Source organism: Labrus mixtus, chromosome 19, assembly GCF_963584025.1.
Source record: "Labrus mixtus chromosome 19, fLabMix1.1, whole genome shotgun sequence".
Taxonomy (NCBI): domain Eukaryota; kingdom Metazoa; phylum Chordata; class Actinopteri; order Labriformes; family Labridae; genus Labrus; species Labrus mixtus.
The window spans coordinates 10,274,025-10,296,516 of NC_083630.1; the positions used below are offsets into that span (position 1 = coordinate 10,274,025).

The window sequence follows — 22,492 nt, forward strand, 5'->3', positions numbered from 1 at the left end:
GTACAATTTCAGTAGCTGCTGAGATCTCTGTACTATGTTGTCAGACAGTCAAGCTTAAAGTGTCAACAAGCATCCATTATTACCCAACCTCAGTATGCTTCAAACAGGGAGCTTGTTGAAATGATCCATGTCGGACAGTTTCCATTACTTTCTAAAAATGATCGTATGGATTTAGCTGCTACAGCCTCACTTGGTCTGGGATGGGCTTCAACAAACGAGCTAGTAACATCCATTCAGAATACTGACAGAAAAATTGCATCAAGTGTGAATAAAATCAAAATAGCTTTACTGTTGAAAGTTTACTTGTATATAAATACACACTTAAATATTATTTCTCACTTCTTACTATTCATAGTTCTTCAGTTTGACATTTAAACAGTGTTAGCTTCCGTGCTCAATAATCATCACTGCAGATTCCATTTAGACATTTCAAGAGCCAGACACAAGGAAGCACTGAACAATTAGAGCTACACAAAATAACCCCCAATCCACACAAAGAAAAAAATAGAAATATGAACAGATTGAATGACATGTGAAAAAAACTTTTCAGTTAAAATTTCAGGCTAAGAGGATTACAAGTTCTTGGAGCAGGTAAAATGTTTGACTTGTAAGCTACATGGTTGGACAGTTCTAGCTTATTTGAAGCAAACTGCGGCCTAATCAAATCATTCCAAAGTGGTTCAACATTTTTGATCCGGTATTGAGAGGGAAACACTTAAAAAAGTAAAATGGGGCTAGTATCTTCAAAAGATCATAAATCAATACAATATATAACATTTTTTTTGTGCTAATAATACTGAAGCTCAGGGGTCACAAATATCATTTTAAGAGCACAAACATTGCCATCTGTCTATCATTGTGTTTTACTCCTGTAGTTACATTTAACTTCATCTCTCTAAATTGTTCCACACCTTACCAGAACAGTCGAAATAGTGGATTGAAAGATTATTCGTTAAAAATGAAGATGAGATGAAATTCTAACATTAGTATTCAGGGACTGTTTTAGTTCACGTGTTCCTGCCTCACTATAGCGCAAGTCAAAGAACTTAAAAACTGAAGAAGAAAAAAAAAATACAAAGCAGCAATTACCTTCCATCTAAACATCAAGTGGCAAAAATGCATGAAGGTGTACATTCAAAACCGTACAGAAAAAAATCAAATAAAAACAACAAACCTCAAACCGTTTTCCTTACATTACTATTTTGATTCTTGTTTTAACCCTTGAAACTGCTGTACAATTCTGTCGGACTTTAAAATCCTCGATGAACGGTAATAATTAGGAAAAAGGTATAAATATGCTGTTTTAGAAACATCTAAAAGAACCTTTTTTCAGCCTCCACTTGCATGTAAAAACACATTTCCCAGAATCTCTGAACTCCCTAATAATAAAGTAATAAGTTAGTCATTTCCCACCCTCAGTGCAAAAATATCAAAAACAAGCTGAAAGGGAAGGGAGCAGGAGTCACATGACACTGCATCATCTCCATGGGAAAAAGACTTTCTCAGGCACAAGTACTTAGGATTTGTCCACTGAGCCCTTGACAGGTCACTCTTTTTGAGTCTCCCCCCGTGTGCTAGTATACAGTGCAGGGGGGGAGAACAGAAGACTGTCTGTGGAAATGACAGCAGAGGAACTCCTCTTCAGCCTTTCTTCTTCGTCTTCTTCATTCAGCATTGTCAAGTGCTTCTGAAATGTGGGAGGCAGCGTACTTCAACCGGAAACCACCTGCAATGCAAACACCAACACACAAACAGACCACATGCACACATACAGAGATGCATCCAAACACACACAGATATATACAATCAGTGGGCAGTTAGATAAACAATATTACTGAAGGTAACTGAGGGGATCAAGTGTTGTAAGGCAAGGTTTTACTTGAAACTTATCGGGTGTCTTCTTAGAAGTTTAAATGTACTGAAGTACACGTTCAGGTTTCAATTTCAACTCACTTAAAGTAACGTCAACAACAAACTGACAGTTTGAGCACAGTCCTAGCAGTCCCTGGTTTTCTGCTTCTTCATTTTTTGAATGAAAATTAAGTTCACAACATTTTAGTGCAATAAAATATCACTTTTTTTATCACATTTTTGTTATGTTATTTATCACCTATACATCAGTATTTGGCCAAAAAAATTACATAAAAAAAAGAAAATTACGCAGAATCAAAGATTTCTCTCTTAGCTGTTTTGTGACATCTTAAAGATATTATATTGGTGCATGACACCATGTTCATAGAGATTTTCAAACCATTGACCAGCAGCACATGGTGCTACCAACAGGCTAGGTTCAAAACCTGAAAAGACTGTGCGACACGCTTCCCCCAAAAAAGTAAATTCTTGTCAGATAACGTTTTCAAGCTGCTGTTAGTTGTAAATGGTTGAAAAACGTCATTGTTTATTTTGTTCTTTGGCAGTAATGAGCCTTTGAAAACAATTCTAGTAAACCAAAATGAGGCAAAGAAGACATTGCACTCATAACAAAACTTGGAAAATCTATAAAAAGGTGAAACATAGGCTTTAAAAGAAGTGAAAAGACTCAAGTGATGATGACCAACTGAGTTGTGAAAACTAAGGGGTCCTCTGTTTGTCCCTGTTCCGTGTAGCTGCACTACCTTGCTGTGTGGAGTCTATGGAGGGCTGGTTGCACTCCTGAGCATAGTGGCCACTCACACCACAGTTATAACAGGACACATGGCCATTCTTCTTATTGACTCCGCCTCCTCCAAGTGCAGCCGCAGCAGCAGGCAGCATGCTCAGGGGGTTTGGGTACACATGCTGGTACACGCGCTGGCAGAACGATGCGGACGCCATCTGCTGCTGCAGGTTGTAGTTTGCAGCCACCGCTGCAGCCTGGGTGCCCAGCATGTGTGATGGCACTTCTGCATGGCTGTGAGAGTGGGTGTGGAGGGGGCCATAGGGTGAAGGGTGCGTTGGAGGTGGAGCGGTGGGAAAGAAGGTGGGCAGGGTGGCCGCACCGTTGGCCTGATGAGGAGGCTGGGCCTGGGGGAGGTAACTGTTACTGCACAGGCTCGTGAGCTGGAAAAGGTGCGGTGGGACACTGAACACTTGCCGCTGAACACCTGCCATCTGGTGTGCGGGGAAAAACAGGGGTGCCTGGCATCCAGAGGCACCGCTGACAGTGTTGTTGTTGCTGCCGTTGCCTCGGCTGCCACAGTTGTTGTGGCAACCACAGGTCCCACAGCTTATTGGTTGCTGCTGCTGCTGCTGCTGTTGTTGTTGCTGTTGCTGTGTTGGCTGCTGGGAGGGCAATTGTTGCTGCTGTGATTGCTGAAGGGTAATAGGGTTGCCAGGGACAACAGGGCCACTTCCACAGGAAGAGCTGCTGTTGCTATATGATGTACAGTCACTGTGTGCAGTGCTGTGAGTAAGAGCTGGACTGAGGCTGGGTGCAGGTCCAGGGGTATGGGTGGGCACAGCTGGAGGAACAGCTGTCTGTACATGTCCAGGAGATGGGGCTCCTCCAGTGGCTGCAGGGGCTCCTGTGGCAGGCATGACGGAGGTAGGGGCAGAGGGCAGGGTGTAGGGAGAAGGCATGCCTGAGGGTAAGGTTAAACCAGGATGTTTGGCGTGAGATGCCTCCACATGTGGCAGACACGGGGCCAGGCCTGAGCTGGCGCTGGCCGGGTCTTGGCATGGCAGAGACTGCTGAGGAAGGGAAGAGAAGGAGGTGGGGCCAGGAGACAAGACACTGATGGCCCTAACAGGGGCCTGGTGCGGGGACTGCGGGGCAGACGGAGAAGATCCACTCCCTGAAGCTCCATCACTAATACCTTGGCTGTGAGGCACAGCAGTTTTGAACCTCTGAACCAGAGGCTGCACAGCAGGACTTCCTGTAGGATGGAGGCCCAACGGTGGGATCCCAAATGTTCGGAGCATGTCCCTCTTCTCTGGGTCGCCAACAAGTCCAGGAACAGCTGGAGGCACTAGGGGCAGCTGCATCATCAGGGCCCCAGATGAGGGCTTTACATCTGGGATAATGCTTTGACTGGGAGGTGGGATCAGCGGAAGTGGAGGGTCCACGGCTCCATTAGGGAGCACATAGGGCAGAGGATGCATGAACGAGAGAGGAGGGAAGTCTGTGCTGGTCTCAGGGCAAAGAGGCTCCAGCTGGGCCTGATGAGTGTTGGAAGACAGAGGTTGGACAGCGGAGACTTCCCCCAACACAGCTGGATCAGTCTGGTGACCGAAGAACAGGTCAGGACCCGGACCTTTGCTGGAGTCATCAGAGTGGCTGTCTGTATCTACATTAAACAAGATAGAGGGCAGTGAGTACACTACAGGTACAGGCTTTCATACAAAGATTGACTTTAGACATGGATTGAGTTGTTTTACCTTTGTTGTTGTCGTCCTCACTCTCCATACTTTCTGGTCCTCTGTGTTGAGGGCTGGATGGAGAGCTGTAGCTTTCTGATGACATTTCACCAAATGTATCTGGACCTGAACCTCCATCTGCAACAATGTGTGGAAAAAAATCAGACCTCGCTGAAGATTCAACATATGAAAGTGTGCCAGAAACCATTTGGAATAATCTCCTTTGCAGCCTATTGAATTGTAATCAATGTAGACAACACTCGCCACTCTTTAAACATCGGCATATCCCAAAGCACGTTGTGTATTTCTCTGTCACAGCGGACAATTTTACGCCTTTTAAACACTTCACCACTTCCTCGCTGCTTATCCCAAAAGAAGACAAATGTTAAATTAACAGGACTTCTTTGCGCAGTTTGATATGGTTAGAGTCAGTCCTACCTTGTGGGGGCATCAAACATCTCAGGCAATATTTAGCTACGCACATATGATAATACAGTTACTGGATAGTTTAGAAATTGGTCTTTTGGTAAGGACATGAGTGTGTACATCTATTCTGTTGGGGCTTTATCAGTGACAACAATTCAAATTGATTCTAATATCGACAGCAATGTATCATTTATTGTGCTGGGGGCTCAGCTTGTCTCAGATTTAAGTAATGGGGGCTTTGAAGAGAAGAGGTTAGGAACTCCTGCTCTAATGTCAATGATAAAAGCAGCGCCCCTAGCAACCATCTGCTTTCCCTAGTAATGGTGAGGGATACTAGCTGCTATGCATAATAGGCAAATCAGAACCAAATATTTTTTTGACTTAACCTGTTTTGAATTTGATTCTAAACCTAATACAGGGTTCACTCTGACCAAACCAGGAGGGGCAACACTCAACCAGTGTCATTACTATTGTGACAGCTTCATTTCAAATCTGTTTCACTCACCTTTCCTCTGAGGTGACAGAGCTGGTACATGCCTACCATTAGCTACAAAGGCAGCAGCACCCTTCCCCTTCCCCTTGTCCCTGAAAAAAAAAAAAAAGACAGAGAGGCTGTTAGTGTAAGCATCTGACTTTCAATATCTAAGTCGATATTTCCCACATCATTCTTGATGGCTACAAAGTTGCTGTAACAATGATCAGTGAACCCACCGGTCTGTATTCAGGCCTCTGCTCTTTGATTTAGTGACTGGGTGGCTTCTCTTGTCAGCGTCCTGGTTCTGTAAGGAGAACAAGGAAGTCACAGCTGCTTCACAAGATTCAACCAGAACTTAAACAAAGTCTGTCAAGTTTAATAGAAAATTCATCTAGGATTTCAGTGCTTGTTGTCATCTTTATTATATTTTCTTCATGTTTTTTTATTTTATTTCCAGTACCACTGCCTCATGTGATTTAAGAAAAAAATGGTTTTGTCCAGTTCTAATGAGTAAAAAGTAAATATCACATAGTCCCAACAGAAACAATAACTTGTTTAGTTTCTCACAAATGTAAAAACAATGAGAGAAAAAGATGAGATGTAAGCAGAGGAAAGTTTCCAGCAAAGGCTCTGATTTTTAAAACATAACCCAATAATAGAAATTCCCTATTTCCAAAGATTCATTGAGTAAAGTGGTATATGTTTATATCAAAGTGGTATATGTTTTACATGTATTTATTCATAATAACTATGTACGATGTACATTGTATGTAACTTTTGAATTGAGTCCTTTTTTAATCTCCATTCAAATCAGGACTTGATGTGAGAGGTGGACATACTGTAGGCACTGGCTGTAGGCTGTGCTTTAAAGCTGCACTTCTTCAGTTGGCCAGCAGAGGGCAATTCCATGGGTTGCAATAAATGTAAGCTAATGAAAAAAAATACCATTCTTAACTGATTACCTCTGAAAATATCTGAATCTCATCTGAATCTCAAGTCTTTTTCAACATGTCATGATGTAATCATGTCAAATAGTCTTTAAAAGCAGGGTATGCTTTACTTGTCATTTGTTATTCACCCTGTTGTCTTCTAGCTCCAATAAAAAGCAGAAATGATGCAGACACTTAAGGCTTCAAGGCACAAACAAATGGATGGTGATGTCATAGTTATTGTGTCCAATTCCTTTATATAGATCAAAATGATTAATGCATTTAGGACATTTCCAAGTCACGATAAACTGTCTATTTTGGGAAAATAAATAATTGCCTATTAAATTTGACATGAAATCAACAAACAATATTTTGGAATAAACATAGCTTAGTAGGGACGAGTAGCACAGAAAGACATTTGACATTTGAAAAGTGTTAAGCCTGTTCTGTGACAGGAGACAGAGAGAGAGAGAGAGCAAGAGAGCGAGAGAGTGAGAGAGAGAGAGAGAGAGAGCTCCATGCTGTGTCAGCAGAGGGCTTTCTCTCCCCTCCCACTCCTCCATACACACAGTCTTGACCTAAATAAGTGAGATTAGCGGTGAGTACTCCCATTCACGTGGCAGTGTGTGACCCACACACACACACACACACACACACACACACACCCACACACACACTCTGACCCACACACATGCCTATGCCTCTGTCTCACTCGTGAAACGGAAAAGCTATTTTAACTCAATACTACGGGCCTTCATGTAAAATGATTAACTAGCGTTCGTAGAATTCTCCTCAGCTGGGCTTCTGAGCTTTACAGTTGAGTTAATCATTAGACCAACACTGCTAACTATCTGTGCTGCTGTTACATGACAGGAACAACTTGACCCCCTTCAACAGCGCAGCAGGCCTACAGTCAATTCATTATTGTGATTTTTGTCTTTTATGGGTAGAAACTAAACAATGTTTGCCTGTTGACAAAATGACTTCTCCTACAGACTTTAGAAAACAACTTGTCAGGAGACACCTTGACTTTACCTTCAAATGGAGAACTAATTGACACTAACCTTGTTTGAAGCTGATTGTTTTCACTCCTTTCTAAACAAATTAAGTGTTTAACAAATGGCAACAGCGTGATTGATGCGGGAAACGGCCTGTGCAAAGATTGTTTCTCAGCTTCAAAAGCCTTGTTGTGGAAACGATACAGCTGAAGGATTTTAATGAGGAACATTAGATGATAATCTATGTGGGGTATGTAAATGATTGTTTAAGTGACTTTCATTTTTGGAAAGAAACCAGCAGACTAAGTTAAGATTGAAAGCAGCAGTGCAGAGATATCTGTCCTTTTTTAAACCACTCTGCTGCCCGGCCCGGCCTAAGCCTCACCTGGTCAGCCTTCCTCCTCTCTGCAGGACCGTTGAGCTCTGCAGTGTGGCCCCCCCGCCGACCATCTCCCTGGGGGGCCTTGGCACTGGAGAGACTGGTGGAGATAGAGGAGCATAAGAACTGCCATTAAAAGTGTGTTTATCAATCACAAAAAAGGCCATCAAAAATGTATTCTCAACGTATTTCACTGCCTTTACATGATTAGATTTACGTTGAACATTTTAATTCATATTTATTTAAGAGTTGTTGGTTATGCTATTTAATCGACGAGACCACAGACTTTCTCCTTACCCTTGACATGGACTCTTGGTCCCGTGCTTTTTCTTGTGTCCCTGAATGTACGACTCTAAGTCTGCAAGGTGAAAAACAAATATTCAGGAGGTTAGGTCAAAGCACTGACATTACATGACTGACACTCAGAAATGCAACACATCAAACTGAGTCCCCTCTCTTATTGTTCCACTGATTTCTGATCTTAAAAGGAGACAATAACAGGAAAAGAACAAGAGCAGTTGAACTTAAAACAGGTCTTTTACGCAGTGTGGCCAGCTGCAGGACTTTCCCCGAGGACGTCAGATTGCTTGATTCATTCGTTCTGACTATAGATGCAAACACACTATTAACCTTACCGGGTCGTAGACATTGACACTGAACACACATACCTGGACTTTTCCCCCTGGAACTAAAATCTCTTAACTCGAATGAGTTGGAAGGGACAATTTCTTTTGTTTTTATTTCATTTTCACAGAACTCTATTTCTATGTTTTATACACACAGCACTGCTGTAAATGTTTGTTGATTATGGAGCTATTATTGTGGCAAAACTATTTGAATATGCGTACACAGATCCACAAATTGCCACACAGATCCAGAAATGTGTAAAAAGATCCAGAAATGTGTAAACTAATCTGCAAATATGTAGACCAATTCCAAAATGTTTACTGATTTATTAATGGCAGTGAGTTTATTCAGCTGTAAATCCTGAAAAGACACACGAATGATCGTTTACAACTGAGGGGGGCCTCTCCATTGTCTGTCATTTAGTGGCAGCCAATGGCACATTAGTGGGGTTTGTTGCCCTGAGCTGAGGCTCACAGGATAGGCTGCGTAAAGCTTTGTCTGCACTGTACAGGAAACAAATTTCAAAAACACAAACTACATAATGGACCCTCCATCGCATTTCTACTGATTTAACATAGTACAATAATCAGGAGTACAACCTCAATCCAACACTCACAAGATCTTCTGGCAATAAACATTCTTAGACAAGTATGCAGCAGGCCGGGGCTGAGGTTACCGCTGCTCCAGCTGAACTCAGGTCAGCACGTGATCAGGCAAATATAGCCGTGAAATATGAGGAATTGAAACAGACTCGGCCTTTCCAGCCTACCTCCAAAAATAAATACTTGTTAACTTTTCATGTTTACTAAGAAGCTCCAGCTACAACTGCAGGCCTGGTTAGATCCTTCCAGATTTTAAAAAAAACAGGCTATTGTCCACTTCTACACTCCACAGAGAGAAAAATAATACAGGAAATATGTGGAATCATTTGACTTGTTCTCACCTTCTTCCTGACTGGAGTCTCCTTGGTAGGCCTTACCCAACTGGCAGTTACCTACAAAGAAGAAGCAAGTTGTGTTACTGACAGCAGAACCACATTTTGGTCAGTGGGCTAGAGATGAATAGGTTTCCTGAGCAGTCCCCACTTTTGGAATAAAACTCTGACTTACTGTACATTGAGTCATTTACAGGTCTGCCCTTTATGTTTTACAGAAGAGTAATATCCTGTTTGAATTAGGGCCCGACCGATATGGGATTTTTGGGGCTGATATCAATATTGGGGAGAAAACAAATCCGACACGGTATATCCATATAGCAGACTGCACATAGTGTCTTAACCTGTACAGTTCATTTCACCATTTATATTGTACTTATACCTCAATTTTTTTATTTATATTTATCTTATCCATCCATCCATTATCTTCCGCTTATCCAAGGTCGGGTCGCGGTGGCAGCAAGCGCATTAGGTCAACCCAGCAACGGAAAAAAACCTCTCAAGGGTCCAGGAGGCATCCTTAACAGATGCACACACCACCTCAAACTGGCTCCTTTCAATGCGAAGGAGCAGCAGCTCTACTCCGAGCTCCCCCTGAATGGCCTCGGACTTGGAGGTGCTAACCCTCATCCCAGCTGCTTCGCACTAATGGGACTGGTGACAAGGGGCAACCCTGGCGAAGGCCAACATGCACCAGAAACGTGTCTGACTTTGTGTCGAGTGATGCTGCAATGCCCGAATTTCCCCTCTAGAGAACAATAAAGTTTTATCCTATCCTATCTTATCCTACTTCGCTGGTGAAAGAGAATTGCTCTGGTAAAAGTATGAAACTCAAATTAAATGCCATTTGACTAGTGAATAAATCTCGGTGCATATCTGTGATAACCGACAGTCACTGGATATGCTAATAATTAATCCAATTAATCTAAAAAAAATTAAAGCAGCAAAGCTTTAAAGGAGAAAAAGTTCCCTGACATGTAAGAATTTACTCTGGTACTCACATCTAGAGCAGGTGGGTTTTGAAGAATAACTGGAGTCACAATTGAAGAAGCTGCAGACCTTCCTGGTCTGTCTGAAGACTGGAGGAGCCGACAGGAACCTTTCCCTGCAGGAGCACATTGAGGAAGAACAGGGGGGAGGGAAGGGGGGGGGGGGGGGGGCGCTGTTATGGCATTTTTCTTAGCAAGAGAAAAGGAGCAAAAGGGTGAGACATTAAATGCTTCACACACACCATGTAAAAGTTGCCAACATTTGTCTATTTTCTTAAATATAAAGTCATGTTCCTGATGACTGTTTTCTTCTGGATTAGCATGGTTACAATGGATTTTACTGTATCAACTTATTCTGGCTCCCACGACAATGTGTAGAACTGAGACGTCACTTGGGGGATAATGCTGAGGGTCAAATACAGTTTGTCATTCTTCTGGTAACATTTTAAATAAAGGTCACAACAACTATAAGTACAAAAACTTGTATTCATTTCTAACTTACTTGAATCATACCGTCAAATCCAGAATATAAATTGAACTGACATTTAGGATGTAGTCTGATTTTAGGGGTCTCCCAGAGAGGAAAAAAGGTTTAAACTTTGTACGATTTCAACTGTTTTAAACAAAGTCCACAACGTGCAGGTTCTTCACAGCTCTGTAGCTTTTTGTTTTTTGATATACTTAATTAATCCCCAAGGGGAAATTCAGTTTTACACTCTGCTATTTATAGGGACAGGCTTCTCACACACATGGGCCCGAATCACAAACATGCACATGATAAGACAGTTTCATATTTGACTAAAATTCACAGTAAGTAGAGGACACATATGTTTTGTCCTCAGTATGCAAATGAAGCTTTATGAATACAAACATTTGCAAACATCTTTAATTGTTTTACAATGCCAATACTGTAAAGTAGTTAAGACATTGAAGCTAAAGCATATCCTCTAACATTTCCTCTGGTCCATAAAGCCTGGACCAAAACAAAGAGAGCAGCAGACTGACTGCATTGCAGCCGGTTTCAGGACAGAGCGTCTGGAGTTCAGGCAGTTAGGTTTCACTTTCCCAGAGTTTCACTTATCACAAAACGAAACTGATGGACAGGATACTTGTGTTTGTGTGCAAGGTTTTTTGTCTAGCACAGCTGACACAATGTGTTTGCATGTCATGAAAAAAGCATGCTAAAGACACATTGGGCTGGATTTGAACAGATAATCATGTAGTCTGAGTGAAACTGGATGTGATAGAGCAAAGGTTTTCATTTAGTGGGACGGACTCGAGGGGTGGAGGGGGGTTACTTGAGGTGAACTGACCATATTGTTGTTTTGAAAATAACAGGAAATGACTTTGATCCGCTGATTTGGATGGCTCACCAGAACAGTCCCACACAGTTGAAGCCGCAGCAAACAGCTCAGAGAATCTACCGTAAAAAGCAGCGTTCTTTCGAGCGTAAAACAAAAACATAACAGACTGATCTTTAGTCATGACATTATGTCGGCATTTATTAGAGTGAGTTTCAAGAAAAGGAGAGCGAAGCTGACCTCTCTGTCCTTGAAGGACTCAAAATAGCAAAACATAATGACCACAGTGGGGACAGCAGCTTTTCTTTGGTCAGCCTTGAAGTTTGCAATGTCATCTTTAAAGCCCAAAACATGTCCATTATGTGTCACTCAAAGAATCCAAAGTACTTTAATGGTACCCACCATGAAATATTTAACACAGGATGAGCGTTAGATATAAGTTAAGGAGATCAGTGGCTGCTAAAGTGAACTGGCCCTTTTCTGAAGTTCTGAAGGCACTTCTTTGATTCAGTCATTATGGATGCACTTTGCAAATATCAAGGCTACATTCCTCATATGGAAGTGAATTACTTCACAGAAGTTCTAAAATTCATTCAATATTTTAGAAAAAAAAATGACAGCCCAAGAAGTCCCTGCATCCACCTTACGTTATTTCTTAGCGGCGGCATCTTTTTTTTTTTCATTTGTTTTCAATGAGGAAAGAATGTTTGCAGCAGAATGCGGCCGCCTGGGGAGAAAGTGAAGTTCCCGGAGTCTTTTTTCCGAGCACTACTTTATTTTAGTGCGACCGCTCCAAGCGCTCCAGTTCATAATCGTTTTCATGATTTTCAATTTATTTGTACAAGAGATGGCTTTTGATCTGAGAGGAAATGTGTTTAAATGTTAAATGTCTTCGGGTGCTTTGGCTCAGTGGCAAACATCAATACGTTGTGACTGTTTTGGAACTAAAATATGTATAAAACAACTCAAATATTTTGGTATTAATCTTGCAACTTCTCTGTTATCTGACCAATTGGGTGAGTATATCTGCTTTTACTGTACCTGAGGTTCTTCTCCACCTCTCTGCTCTCTTTCTGGTCCCCCTGGTTCAGAAGCCTCAGGATGCTCTTCTCAAAAGACTCGGTACACTGATCCTTAGGAAGCTGCAAAGAAAAGAGGACTCATTCATAAGACTTTTTGACATCGCATTTACGTTGTGAGTAAATCTGGTGTCACCCGTAAGTCTGTTAGTGTTTTTTTGAAGCTCTAGCAAGGAATCATTCAGAACATCTAGTCTTAGCCCAAGAAAATGTCGTCTGGACTTAAACCAATCACTCCATATTGTTAGTTTGTACTTGGATCTTTGGAAAATCCCCTGTACACAAGTTCTGAACTGACTTTGAAGTGACTGGGTTATCCACACATAGCACAACGCGGGAGAAAAGAGCTGAGAAACCCTCAAGCTCTTTTTCATCTTAGAAAGTTTTTCACTGTCTTCAAACATCTTTAATGTCTTGCACACTTTCTTGCTGCAACCCTGTGTTGACAATCATTGCATGCTCTGGCAGATGGATATATAAAAAAAAAGGTTTCCTTCTTGATTAGAGTGACAGTAAGCCAGCATGAACAGTGTCAGGACCTAGTATCAAAAGCAGCTAAAGCTTTTACATTTTGAATGAAATATGTATTACTTTGGACTTTGTATAATACAACAGGAGCAAAAAAAGTCCTTAATGTAAATGGGTTTCATCGGGAAATGTTGGTATTCTTGTCTGTGAGGTGAGTCAGAGGCATGCATTATTTAGTCTCCTTTGATATTGCGCTGAGAAATAAATCATTTCAACAGAAGCACGTACCTTAAGAAGGAAATTCTCCAGCTCCAGGTGGGTTTTGGTCACATTACTCGACGATGAGTCAGACCACTTCACCTAAAAACACAACAGAGGACATTCTCCATCAGCACACACAATTCAATCAGAAAGATGACAACAGCTTTGCCATGAAGGAAATGTGACCATGCTTGTGGTTCTTGGGAAAATGTCACAGCAGAAAGAGAAATTGGGACAGATAAGACGACTCCAATTTATATAACCAACACCTGAAAAAGCCAACACAACACAAGAAGCCATTTGTGACATGTCGTCTTCCTCTATAAACATGTAAACACCTGTGATATAAGTTACAACACCTCAGATTCTTTTAGTTCATGTTCCAGCGATAATACTTTTTTGTCTTTTTGTCTTCCAAATAGCTTTGTTTAGTATTAAGAGCAGAATGGAAAAGTACACCACTGGACATTAAAGAGGAGGTTGTAAAGCAATAAGATATGTTTGCCAACATCCCATTTGTGTTAAGACACAGGGATGTGATATCTTTTCTGAGCTGTATGAGCTCATCAGCTACTCGTGACTGTGACTAACTGTATTCGCCTTTGGAAAACATTAATAGAGGGTAGAAGAACACCACAGTGTTATTCTTAAGACTAAATATGTGAAGAGTGGGATCAAATGGAATGGAAAGTAATCCAAATTGGCTGACATTAACTGCAAACCATGAGATTGATTGTATGGACCTTTAAAGACTTGGTAGGGCCTTTTATGGAGCGAGGCTGTGCAGAAAGTTTTTAACTATTTAATGAATATAATTGTTTCTAGGACTTCATCACTATATGATATTAATGTTTTCACCTTGTAATGACAATACTGAATCACTTTCATTGACTCAATATATTGTTATACCACTTACATAGGGCGAAAATATCCTGATGTTTCCAGGAGGAGCTGTATGTGTGAACGCGAACAGCTGATTCTTTTTCGCATCATGACCGAATGAGCTGTTGTGAGAACGCAGCAGGATATAATCAGGAGAATTCAGCTCGAGCCAATGGGAGGGGGGGGGAGTGACGTTTATATCCTGTGACTGCTGCATGCTGCATAGAGTGTCCGCATTCGACCGCTACAATCTCCGTGCACCTAATTAAACGGCTGCATTAAAGTTTTCTATTCGTCAGCATGTTGTTCTCCGCTCTTTTGTTGATGTTGTGATTCCATTGAACTACACGTAGCATTGATATAAAGGCAAATATTCTCATTATAGCGTCATAAAGCGGACTCTGCTGCTTCCTCCGCTACTTCCACGTTGTTCTTTTTACGTCACGTCTTACCTCAGGAGACCCCCCCCCCCCACCTGTCTGACAGGAATAGTCCCCCCCTTTGAGGTGAATATGTGAACAGCCAGGTCAGGAGAATCTCCGGAGTGCATATGTGAAAACAGCTATAGACACTCCTGAAGATGTGAATTCGACACGACAGCCATGTACTTCTTCCTCGTAGTACATGCATCCTAATTTAGCTTTAAAAATCTTCACACAATATATACATGTGCACCAATAATGTACCAATTGTGCTACATGTTGAGAATGAAACCAGCCTATTTAGCTTGTTGGTGCAGCATGTGTTTGTATGTGTGTCCATTGTGTCTTTGCATGTGTGCATCAATGGGTTGGTTCAGTATAAACAGATGGAGAGTTAGAACAGCTCACTGTTGTGAACGCTTCTGGCCTGAATGTGGAAGCTCGGTGAAGCCAACGGGGCTGTTAGCCTCTCCTCTCCATCTGTCTCAGTAAAATTGTATTTCACTAAATGAGTACTAAATGCTCCTATTTGTAACTGTGAATCCATGCTTTGAAAACATTCATTTCTAAAAAAGACAAGCCCATCGGCATTGATGCGCTGCCACCAGCCTAGCATCAAACTGATACATAACAGTACCTAACAGGAGCCGGGGAGGAGCGAGTGCAAACGCCACACTAGTGCAAAAAAACAAAAACCAAGAATATAAAGATAATCTGCCCCAGGTTTATACACATGCATCAATTAACTTCCACACATTTCCAGATGCAAACATTATGTAGAAAGTCTATTTTACATGCATGAACAGCAACAGTCCATCTTCAGGCGATTCCTGTTATGATCTGATATCAAGCTAACATGTTTTAATAGCAGAGCATACATCCAGGGAGTTGTTAAGTTGCAGACCAGGAAGCGGGTGTGTGTGTGTGTGTGTGTGTGTGTGTGTGTGTGTGTGTTTCAGGAAACACAAGACAAAACGACAATGTTTATAGTCTGAACAAAGTTGTTTTTTCATCAACAAATACAGAATTATGCTTAAAAAACACTTCTGTTAGGCATCTTTACCTAATTGAAAGGTGTGTGTGTGTGTGTGTGTGTGTGTGTGTGTGTGTGTGTGTGTTATCACCTACCTCAAAGTTGTATTCCTTGTCTATTCTAGTCCGAGAAATGCCCCTGAGCACAATCCCTTCTATGTGCACGGCTGCAACAACAAAGACATGTGACAAACTATTAGAACTCAGGTTAGCAGATTGGTGGTGCAGCTACGAGGCCGAACAATTTCTGAGTCTGCAAACACTTTCTATAAACCAACGTCAGAGTCCGTTTAATTATCAGTGTTATTATAGCACCTACTACAAATCCATCAGGGCTTTTTTATTTGTTAAGACAATTAACTGCTGGAAGGTTTTCAAGTTGCCAACATAAAAAGTATATAAAGCACTTGTGCAAACACAGAAAGAAAAAAACAGAATTAGGTTCAGAATTCCAGTAAATGATTCTGCCTTACTAAAGAAACCATGTTTCTACCTAGCGTTTTTTTTCTCAGCGCCAGCGTCTTTCTTTTCAACATATACTATATCCCCCGTATTTTTGCCGCCAATGGATTGTGTCTTGTACCCACAACCCCTTTGCTCCATGTCTGATCATCATAGAGACAGGGCGGACGTACAGCGCTTTCATTTTCAGCGCATACACGCTTCATGCCAGCACTAAGTGGACACAGGCCTTAGTCTGGAAGTTCTCTTTCCCTCCCCCAGAGTTACATATAAGACTACTTTTCCCATTTTCCTGTGTACAACACAGTTATTATTTGAGTAAAAATAATTCCTATCTAAACATTTCTGCAATCTTTCAATTCACCTTCTCGTTGTGTTGCCCATCGGCTGGAGCGTCGGCTTTGGCAGGGAGGATGGGAGGCTGTACAATCCCCCATTCCCAGCACTGGAGGAGGCAGGTAATCTGCCTTCTGACCCAGCAGCTCCTGCAAAAGAAAAACACACCATGTAAGTAACTCTTTCTTCATGGTCTGTTACAATTCTCCCCTTCAGTTACATCCCGAAACACAGCGTCAAAAGGCATCTTGCCTTTTTTTGTCAACCTGGCTTAATTTTAGATATCAGGTCAAAGTTGAACTAATATGATTGTGATTAAATCCTGACACCCTTTAGTGTGTATTCTAGTTTTCTCTAATAACATTTGGCTCTGGCATTAACAGGGAAACCTACAAAACACATATCTAGTAGACCTAGATATAGAAAAGAAACATTGTTAAAAATTGAAGTGGAGCCAAGTGCAATGTTCAAATTGCAGGAGGTGCAATTGGCATGTGTATGAATTTGGGGGGAGGGGCTTTTGACGGAGTAGTAACAGGAGGAAGGATTTGTTTTGCTATTGAGTTGAAAAAAATGAACACATTTACCAGAACATTCTCATTATAGGTTGTCGTTAGTGAATGCTTTGTCACAGCTCTTTGACCTCTGCTATAATGGTAGTGTGTTTTACTTCCTGTCTATTTAATTGGTCAACATGGAACGCTCTGTTTGGTTACATTTTGGAAAAAAAAAACACACACAGGTGTCGTACTCCAGTGAACGTCCTATGTTATGTAGCTCATCTATTGCTCTCCGCATGTAATGCTGCAATGAATGGGTTTCATTTGTAGATGTAGACGTGACGGGTCACCTCGTGTCTGCATGTCCAAGAACTGTGACGGATCAATATTTAATGTATGGGAATGACAACGGGCTGATCTTTCCCCAGAATCAAATAGCATTTAAATGTTGCATGGACGCAAACCAGCAAACAGAACTTGTTTTTTTTTTTTTTAAACACCAAAAGGAAATGTGCCCAACTGACAAGAGCTGAGCTAAACCAGCCACGTAAACAGATCACGTGAGGTTTAAAAGAAAAGCAACTTAGGCATGCTGGCCTATCAATGGGGCCGAAACTGACATTATATGTTAACACAAAGAAACCCCCTGAACCGCTGTTTGTTTCCAACCATCCTCTCACTCACTGTTCTGTCTTTAACTACATGACACAGTCCAGACTCATAAATGGGATGCTCGATTGTATTAAAAGCAGTGCATCTTTTGCAGGCCAAAAACCTAGACTCACACTGATGGCAACTCATGGATTCATCTAGAACAGGAGGAGCCCTGCAGGGAGATTTAATTGGATGCCTATTTAAAGGTTAAGTCAGCATTAAACAAAAAGGTAGACGTATTAGACAGAAGCTGATTGTTTTTACACTTACACTTTTTAATAGATGCTTTACTGATTGGTAAGTGTTCATTTCTAAGTAGTGTAAACTGCCACGTGCTCCATGCCATAGACAAACACACAAAGACTGAATGAACCCATGAGGTGAGGGTCTATGTGCTGGTGGGAGGCTCTGACACATGAGAGTTGGCTTTGCATTCCTAACATGACAGGGTTTAACTTTAGGTTGAGATTTGGTAAGGGATTATTTTATTTTTTTTCATTCCAAATGTTTCGCAAGTGTTGAAACAATCAGTCACGGGGACAGAAATGTCTTCCATGTGTTGTTTAGTATATTTCTGGGGGAGTACCCTGGGCTCTCTGCGCTCAGAGGCTCCACTTCATAAGATATAATAAAATCATGAGACATGTGATGGAAAGAGCCGGCACAGTGAGTTGGTGTTTGTTTGTTTTTTTCAACGTGTGAATACGTTTAGAGATGACACAACATAAAAATAAGCAAAGCGACCTCGATGGAAAATATTCAATATTGATAGACGAACACATAGATTGACTGATGGACACAAGGATAGAATAAGTGCCTGAAGATGTTGATTGAAGTTTTCTTTAACGGTAACAATCCATTTTAAATACGCAGATTCTTTATCTAGTTCCCTTAAATTGCCAATAGATGCCAGCTCTAAAAAAGACCAAACATTACTTAAAAAAAAAAAAAGATTATATTGCTTATTTCAGTTGTTCATCTGTGTGTCCCAGTATCATTTTGTTTGGTTGGTACAACACCAGAGGTAGCAGCTTCCTTCACTATCTCCACCCTACTACGAAATCACATTGAATTAACCAAAGAATACATTTTTTAGACGAGATCAGGATCTCGTAATTATGAGATAAGGATCTCGTAAGTTTGGTGAATGCAATGCGCTTCTGTACCACCAAGCCCAAATGTTACACAACCAAAAATCAAAGCCACACCTGATCTGTAAATAAAGTCCTTCTCACACGCTCTGGTTCTCAGGCATGTCTCCATTTCATGTTTTCTCTTTGATTGTTTTTTTAGGGCCGTGTTTGTGTTCTGATGTTAGACACTTAAAAAGAAAAGAAAAGAAAGTGTGCCTATCAGGAAACCTCTTACTCTAATAATGTGAGTCATTATTTGTATTGTTGATATTCTCTGCGTCATAACTACTGTTTCTAGTAAAAGAAACTGAAAGTAACAAGTGTTTCTCTCATATGACCTTATCAAATCAGTACAATCAGCTGATGCACTGGTTCCTTCAAATAAAAAACTAACTAAACTTTTTAGATCAGGGGTGGGCAACTGGCGGCCCGGGGGCCACATGCGGCCCCCATCAACCCTGAACGTGGCCCTCAGGTCAATTTTTACATGATCAATGAATTGGAAACATGAAGAAAATGTGACAAAATCTGCCATGAAATCATCATCAATACGTCCATAATAATATTTGATCACTGGCATATGTTGAGTTAAATTTGAGACATAATTTTTTTTTTTTTTTATAATTGATTCATAATTGATCGTTTTTGTATCCTACAATTTGGCCCTTTGGCAGGGAGAATTAATTGAGTGACCGAAGTTGCCCATCCCTGTTTTAGATAGTCACACATGGGCTGTGTCCGAAATAGTGCACTATTATATAGTCCCCTACCTGTAACTCCCTACAAAGTGAGTAAGGACGTAGGTAGTACTGCAGCAAGGTCCTCCTCAACTGCTCCATATAAAGTCTTAAAGTTGCAGATTGTTGGATGAATAATTCAACATTATGAAAGCATGGCACTTCATGGAGGAAACTTTAATAGCCGCTTATCACCCAACAAGTCGAGCTTGTTAATGACTGTTTTCACACATTGCACAGAGAATAGAGAAGGATTTCAGTATGTGAATCAAAAGCCTACACTTTTTTTGGACGCTGGAAAATGGACTGTAACAAATGAATTAAATGAAAACATGTGTAGGCTTGTGTAAGTGTTTAAGAGTCTACCAACTTTGTGTTATCAGTTATTTAACTATACATGAGGATATATCAATTGACCTTGTAACTTTGTCTAGTTCTGGTGAAGTACTGCACTCCTTCATGCTCTCTGAAGCAGGTTTGGGTTTTATCATTTAAAGTGAGTAATTGGTGGATGAATTACCGATGTCTGGGTGTTTACTCCGAGGTGACTTTGCCGTCTCTCCTCATCTATAGCCAGCTCTACTTTGTCAAGCTGCCCTCGGATCGTCTCCCTCTGGTGGAAGTGGAAAGCTGGGTGCAGAGAGGCCATGGTGAACAGCAGAGCCAGCTGCTCCAGAGGTCTCGCCGCCGTGTCGTCGTCGGAGAAGCGGCAGGTCGGCTCTGGCCGCCCGTACACATCCCCGGCCTGACACGCCGGGTGAAAAGAGTGGTGGAGAGGCTCCCTGAATGGAGGACGGGAGAAGTCATAGTTTTTGAAGAACAAGCTCGGGTCGACGTGGTTCATTATCCGAAAGAGTATCCCGGCACATTCCCTGCTGTCAGAGCCGAGGAGGGAAAGGTAGACGAGGAGTTTGGACCTCACTACAGGGTCGACCACGTCGGTTAAGACCCCCAAATCGTTCGGACTATTAGCCCTGAACTCGAAGTCCCTTAAAACGTGATAATCTTTCCTAGCGAGATCCTCTAGGTAAGATCCCAAAAAGCGGAGCTCCAGTGGCTGACACATATGAAGCAGCCCGCACATGAACTCGATCCTCTTGGCAGGGTCCAGGTGAAGGCCGAACCACTCGAATACAGTCTCCTTGTCCAGCTGGGATGGGTACACGTAACGTCTGGGCGACTCCTCCAATCCGTGGGACCCCGATGAGGGAGGCACAGCCCTGGGAATACGTCGCTGCTCCGACTGATCCCATGAATCCTCCTCGACCGTTTCGTCGCCTCCTTCCTCGCCCGTTTTCATCGGTAGCTTCATTTTCAGCATTATCAGCGCTGCGATTTAAGGCATCAAAGTGTAAATAACCAACCACGGAACATTATTGACAACTTACGCCGCTTCTTAATGTTGAAAATAGAGGTGACCAGTCTGTCGTTTTACAGTGTTTTTACTATTAGCTAATCGTCTGACGAGGGAAGACTGTTACAGCTTCTTTTTTTTCCCCCTAAGCTACTTTCTTCTTCTACGCCTCATTTCCGGCGGAGTAACAAAGCACGGCTACTCACACTGCTGCCACCGGGCGGCCGTGAGTGGATTTGCTGCTTTGCACATCTAATGAATCATGACGTTTACACAAATGTTATTAACTGTATGTTCAGTTTGATCAGCTAAACATACATCATAGGGACAAAAATATCACGGCCAGACTCTTGAGTCCGCCTATTTTGGGGTTTCCTTGGTAGATCTTTAACTAAACTTTTTTAATTTTAAGATCCAGATTTAATCCAAACAAAATGTCTGTCTCCTAAATTATATTACAGTATTTTTTATATACATATATTTAAGCATTTCTTTAACCGTGAGCAGGGAGAAAATCTAAAATCACATTAAAAGACAAGAATCTTACTTTTCATAAAATATTTAGTAAACATGCACTAATTTGCGCTTAAAGAAAGATTGGACAAACCTGATTTTAGACAGATTCAAGTTGTGGTTGAGACACCTTGTCTTGAGATTTCATACAGTTGGAGTTTCACTGATTTTTTTTATTGGGACATGCTGCCATCTACAGGATGAAAAAGACAGTTACAAAGAGAAAGAAGCAAGAGCCAAAGTATGTGTCCTTTATTTGAAGTTGTGACGTTCAGTGAAACTGACTACTACAGTGTTTGCTGAGACTGGATCTGAATCTCAACTTAATTCAGACTTAAGGAAATAAGAAATTAAAAACTCAGTGCTGATTGAATCCAGCTGAACTGAACGTTTTCTGTCATCCACTGCTGTGTTGCTCATTGCTGGACAATTATTAATGCTGGGTATGAAGTGTTGACCTTCGCTAACACTCTAGTATAAAAATGATGCAAATTGGCTGTACTGTATTTTAACACTTTATGCATTCACATTGATAGTGTGGTATTGTATGGCTGCAGTCCAGAGGTTACTCCCTTCCCTGTTTTCTTCAGATACATACAGTATAATCATTCAGTGAATTAATGTCAGTTGAAATGCATGAAAAAAGGATGAGCAACAAGTTTCTCACAACACCAACTGAACAGCATTTGAAGGCATATAGTCCGATTTGTATTCATTTCTTAATCAGAGGTGGGATTTATTTTAATGTCTTTATATTATTAACCGAGAAAAGCCATGGCTTCGGCAAAGCTTTAAACAAGCACTGAGTTAAACAGCCCAGATGATATTCAACACTGTGCTGCTCCAACAGGGGGCAGTGATAGTTCAGGGTTAAAACCCAAAAGCTACATGCACTGGTATCTCTGTCAGTCTGCTCTGTGTTCAAAGATGCCAACTAAAAGCAACACGTCTTTTAAAGCGTCCATATTCTGGAAATAACAGAAAATAACCATTGGCATTCAAAAACGTATTCTCACATGTAGGAGCCTTTAACCATTTGGCAGTAGATATACAGTGGTGGACTGTTATTTTATATTGTAATACTGTATGTAAGTACTACCTGAGGACAAATCAGAGGTACTTAATTTAAAATTACATTGTAACAGTACTTTGTGATACTATTTTGACTGTCGTCCAGAGTAAATATTTTGCTTTTACTGCCCTTCAATATTTTGACAAAAGCACTAGTGCTCAGTTTGTCCCTATCCTTCTTCCTGCATCTCCCCC

General features: G+C 41.3%; 1 protein-coding gene across 1 annotated transcript; it reads right to left on the reverse strand.

Annotated features, from left to right (window-relative positions):
* Positions 1 to 258: 258 nt before the first annotated feature.
* zcchc2 (zinc finger, CCHC domain containing 2) lies at positions 259 to 20,873 on the reverse strand. Its single transcript, XM_061064893.1, has 14 exons — positions 19,880 to 20,873; positions 16,364 to 16,484; positions 15,634 to 15,704; positions 13,229 to 13,300; positions 12,435 to 12,535; positions 10,105 to 10,208; positions 9,113 to 9,163; positions 7,840 to 7,900; positions 7,549 to 7,642; positions 5,473 to 5,540; positions 5,267 to 5,346; positions 4,357 to 4,473; positions 2,616 to 4,265; positions 259 to 1,726 (listed from the first exon to the last, which is right to left on the reverse strand). Exons 1-14 carry the CDS (start codon positions 20,678 to 20,680, stop codon positions 1,665 to 1,667), a joined length of 3,453 nt encoding a protein of 1,150 aa, XP_060920876.1. The 5' UTR covers positions 20,681 to 20,873; the 3' UTR covers positions 259 to 1,664.
* Between the last annotated feature and the right edge of the window lie 1,619 nt (positions 20,874 to 22,492).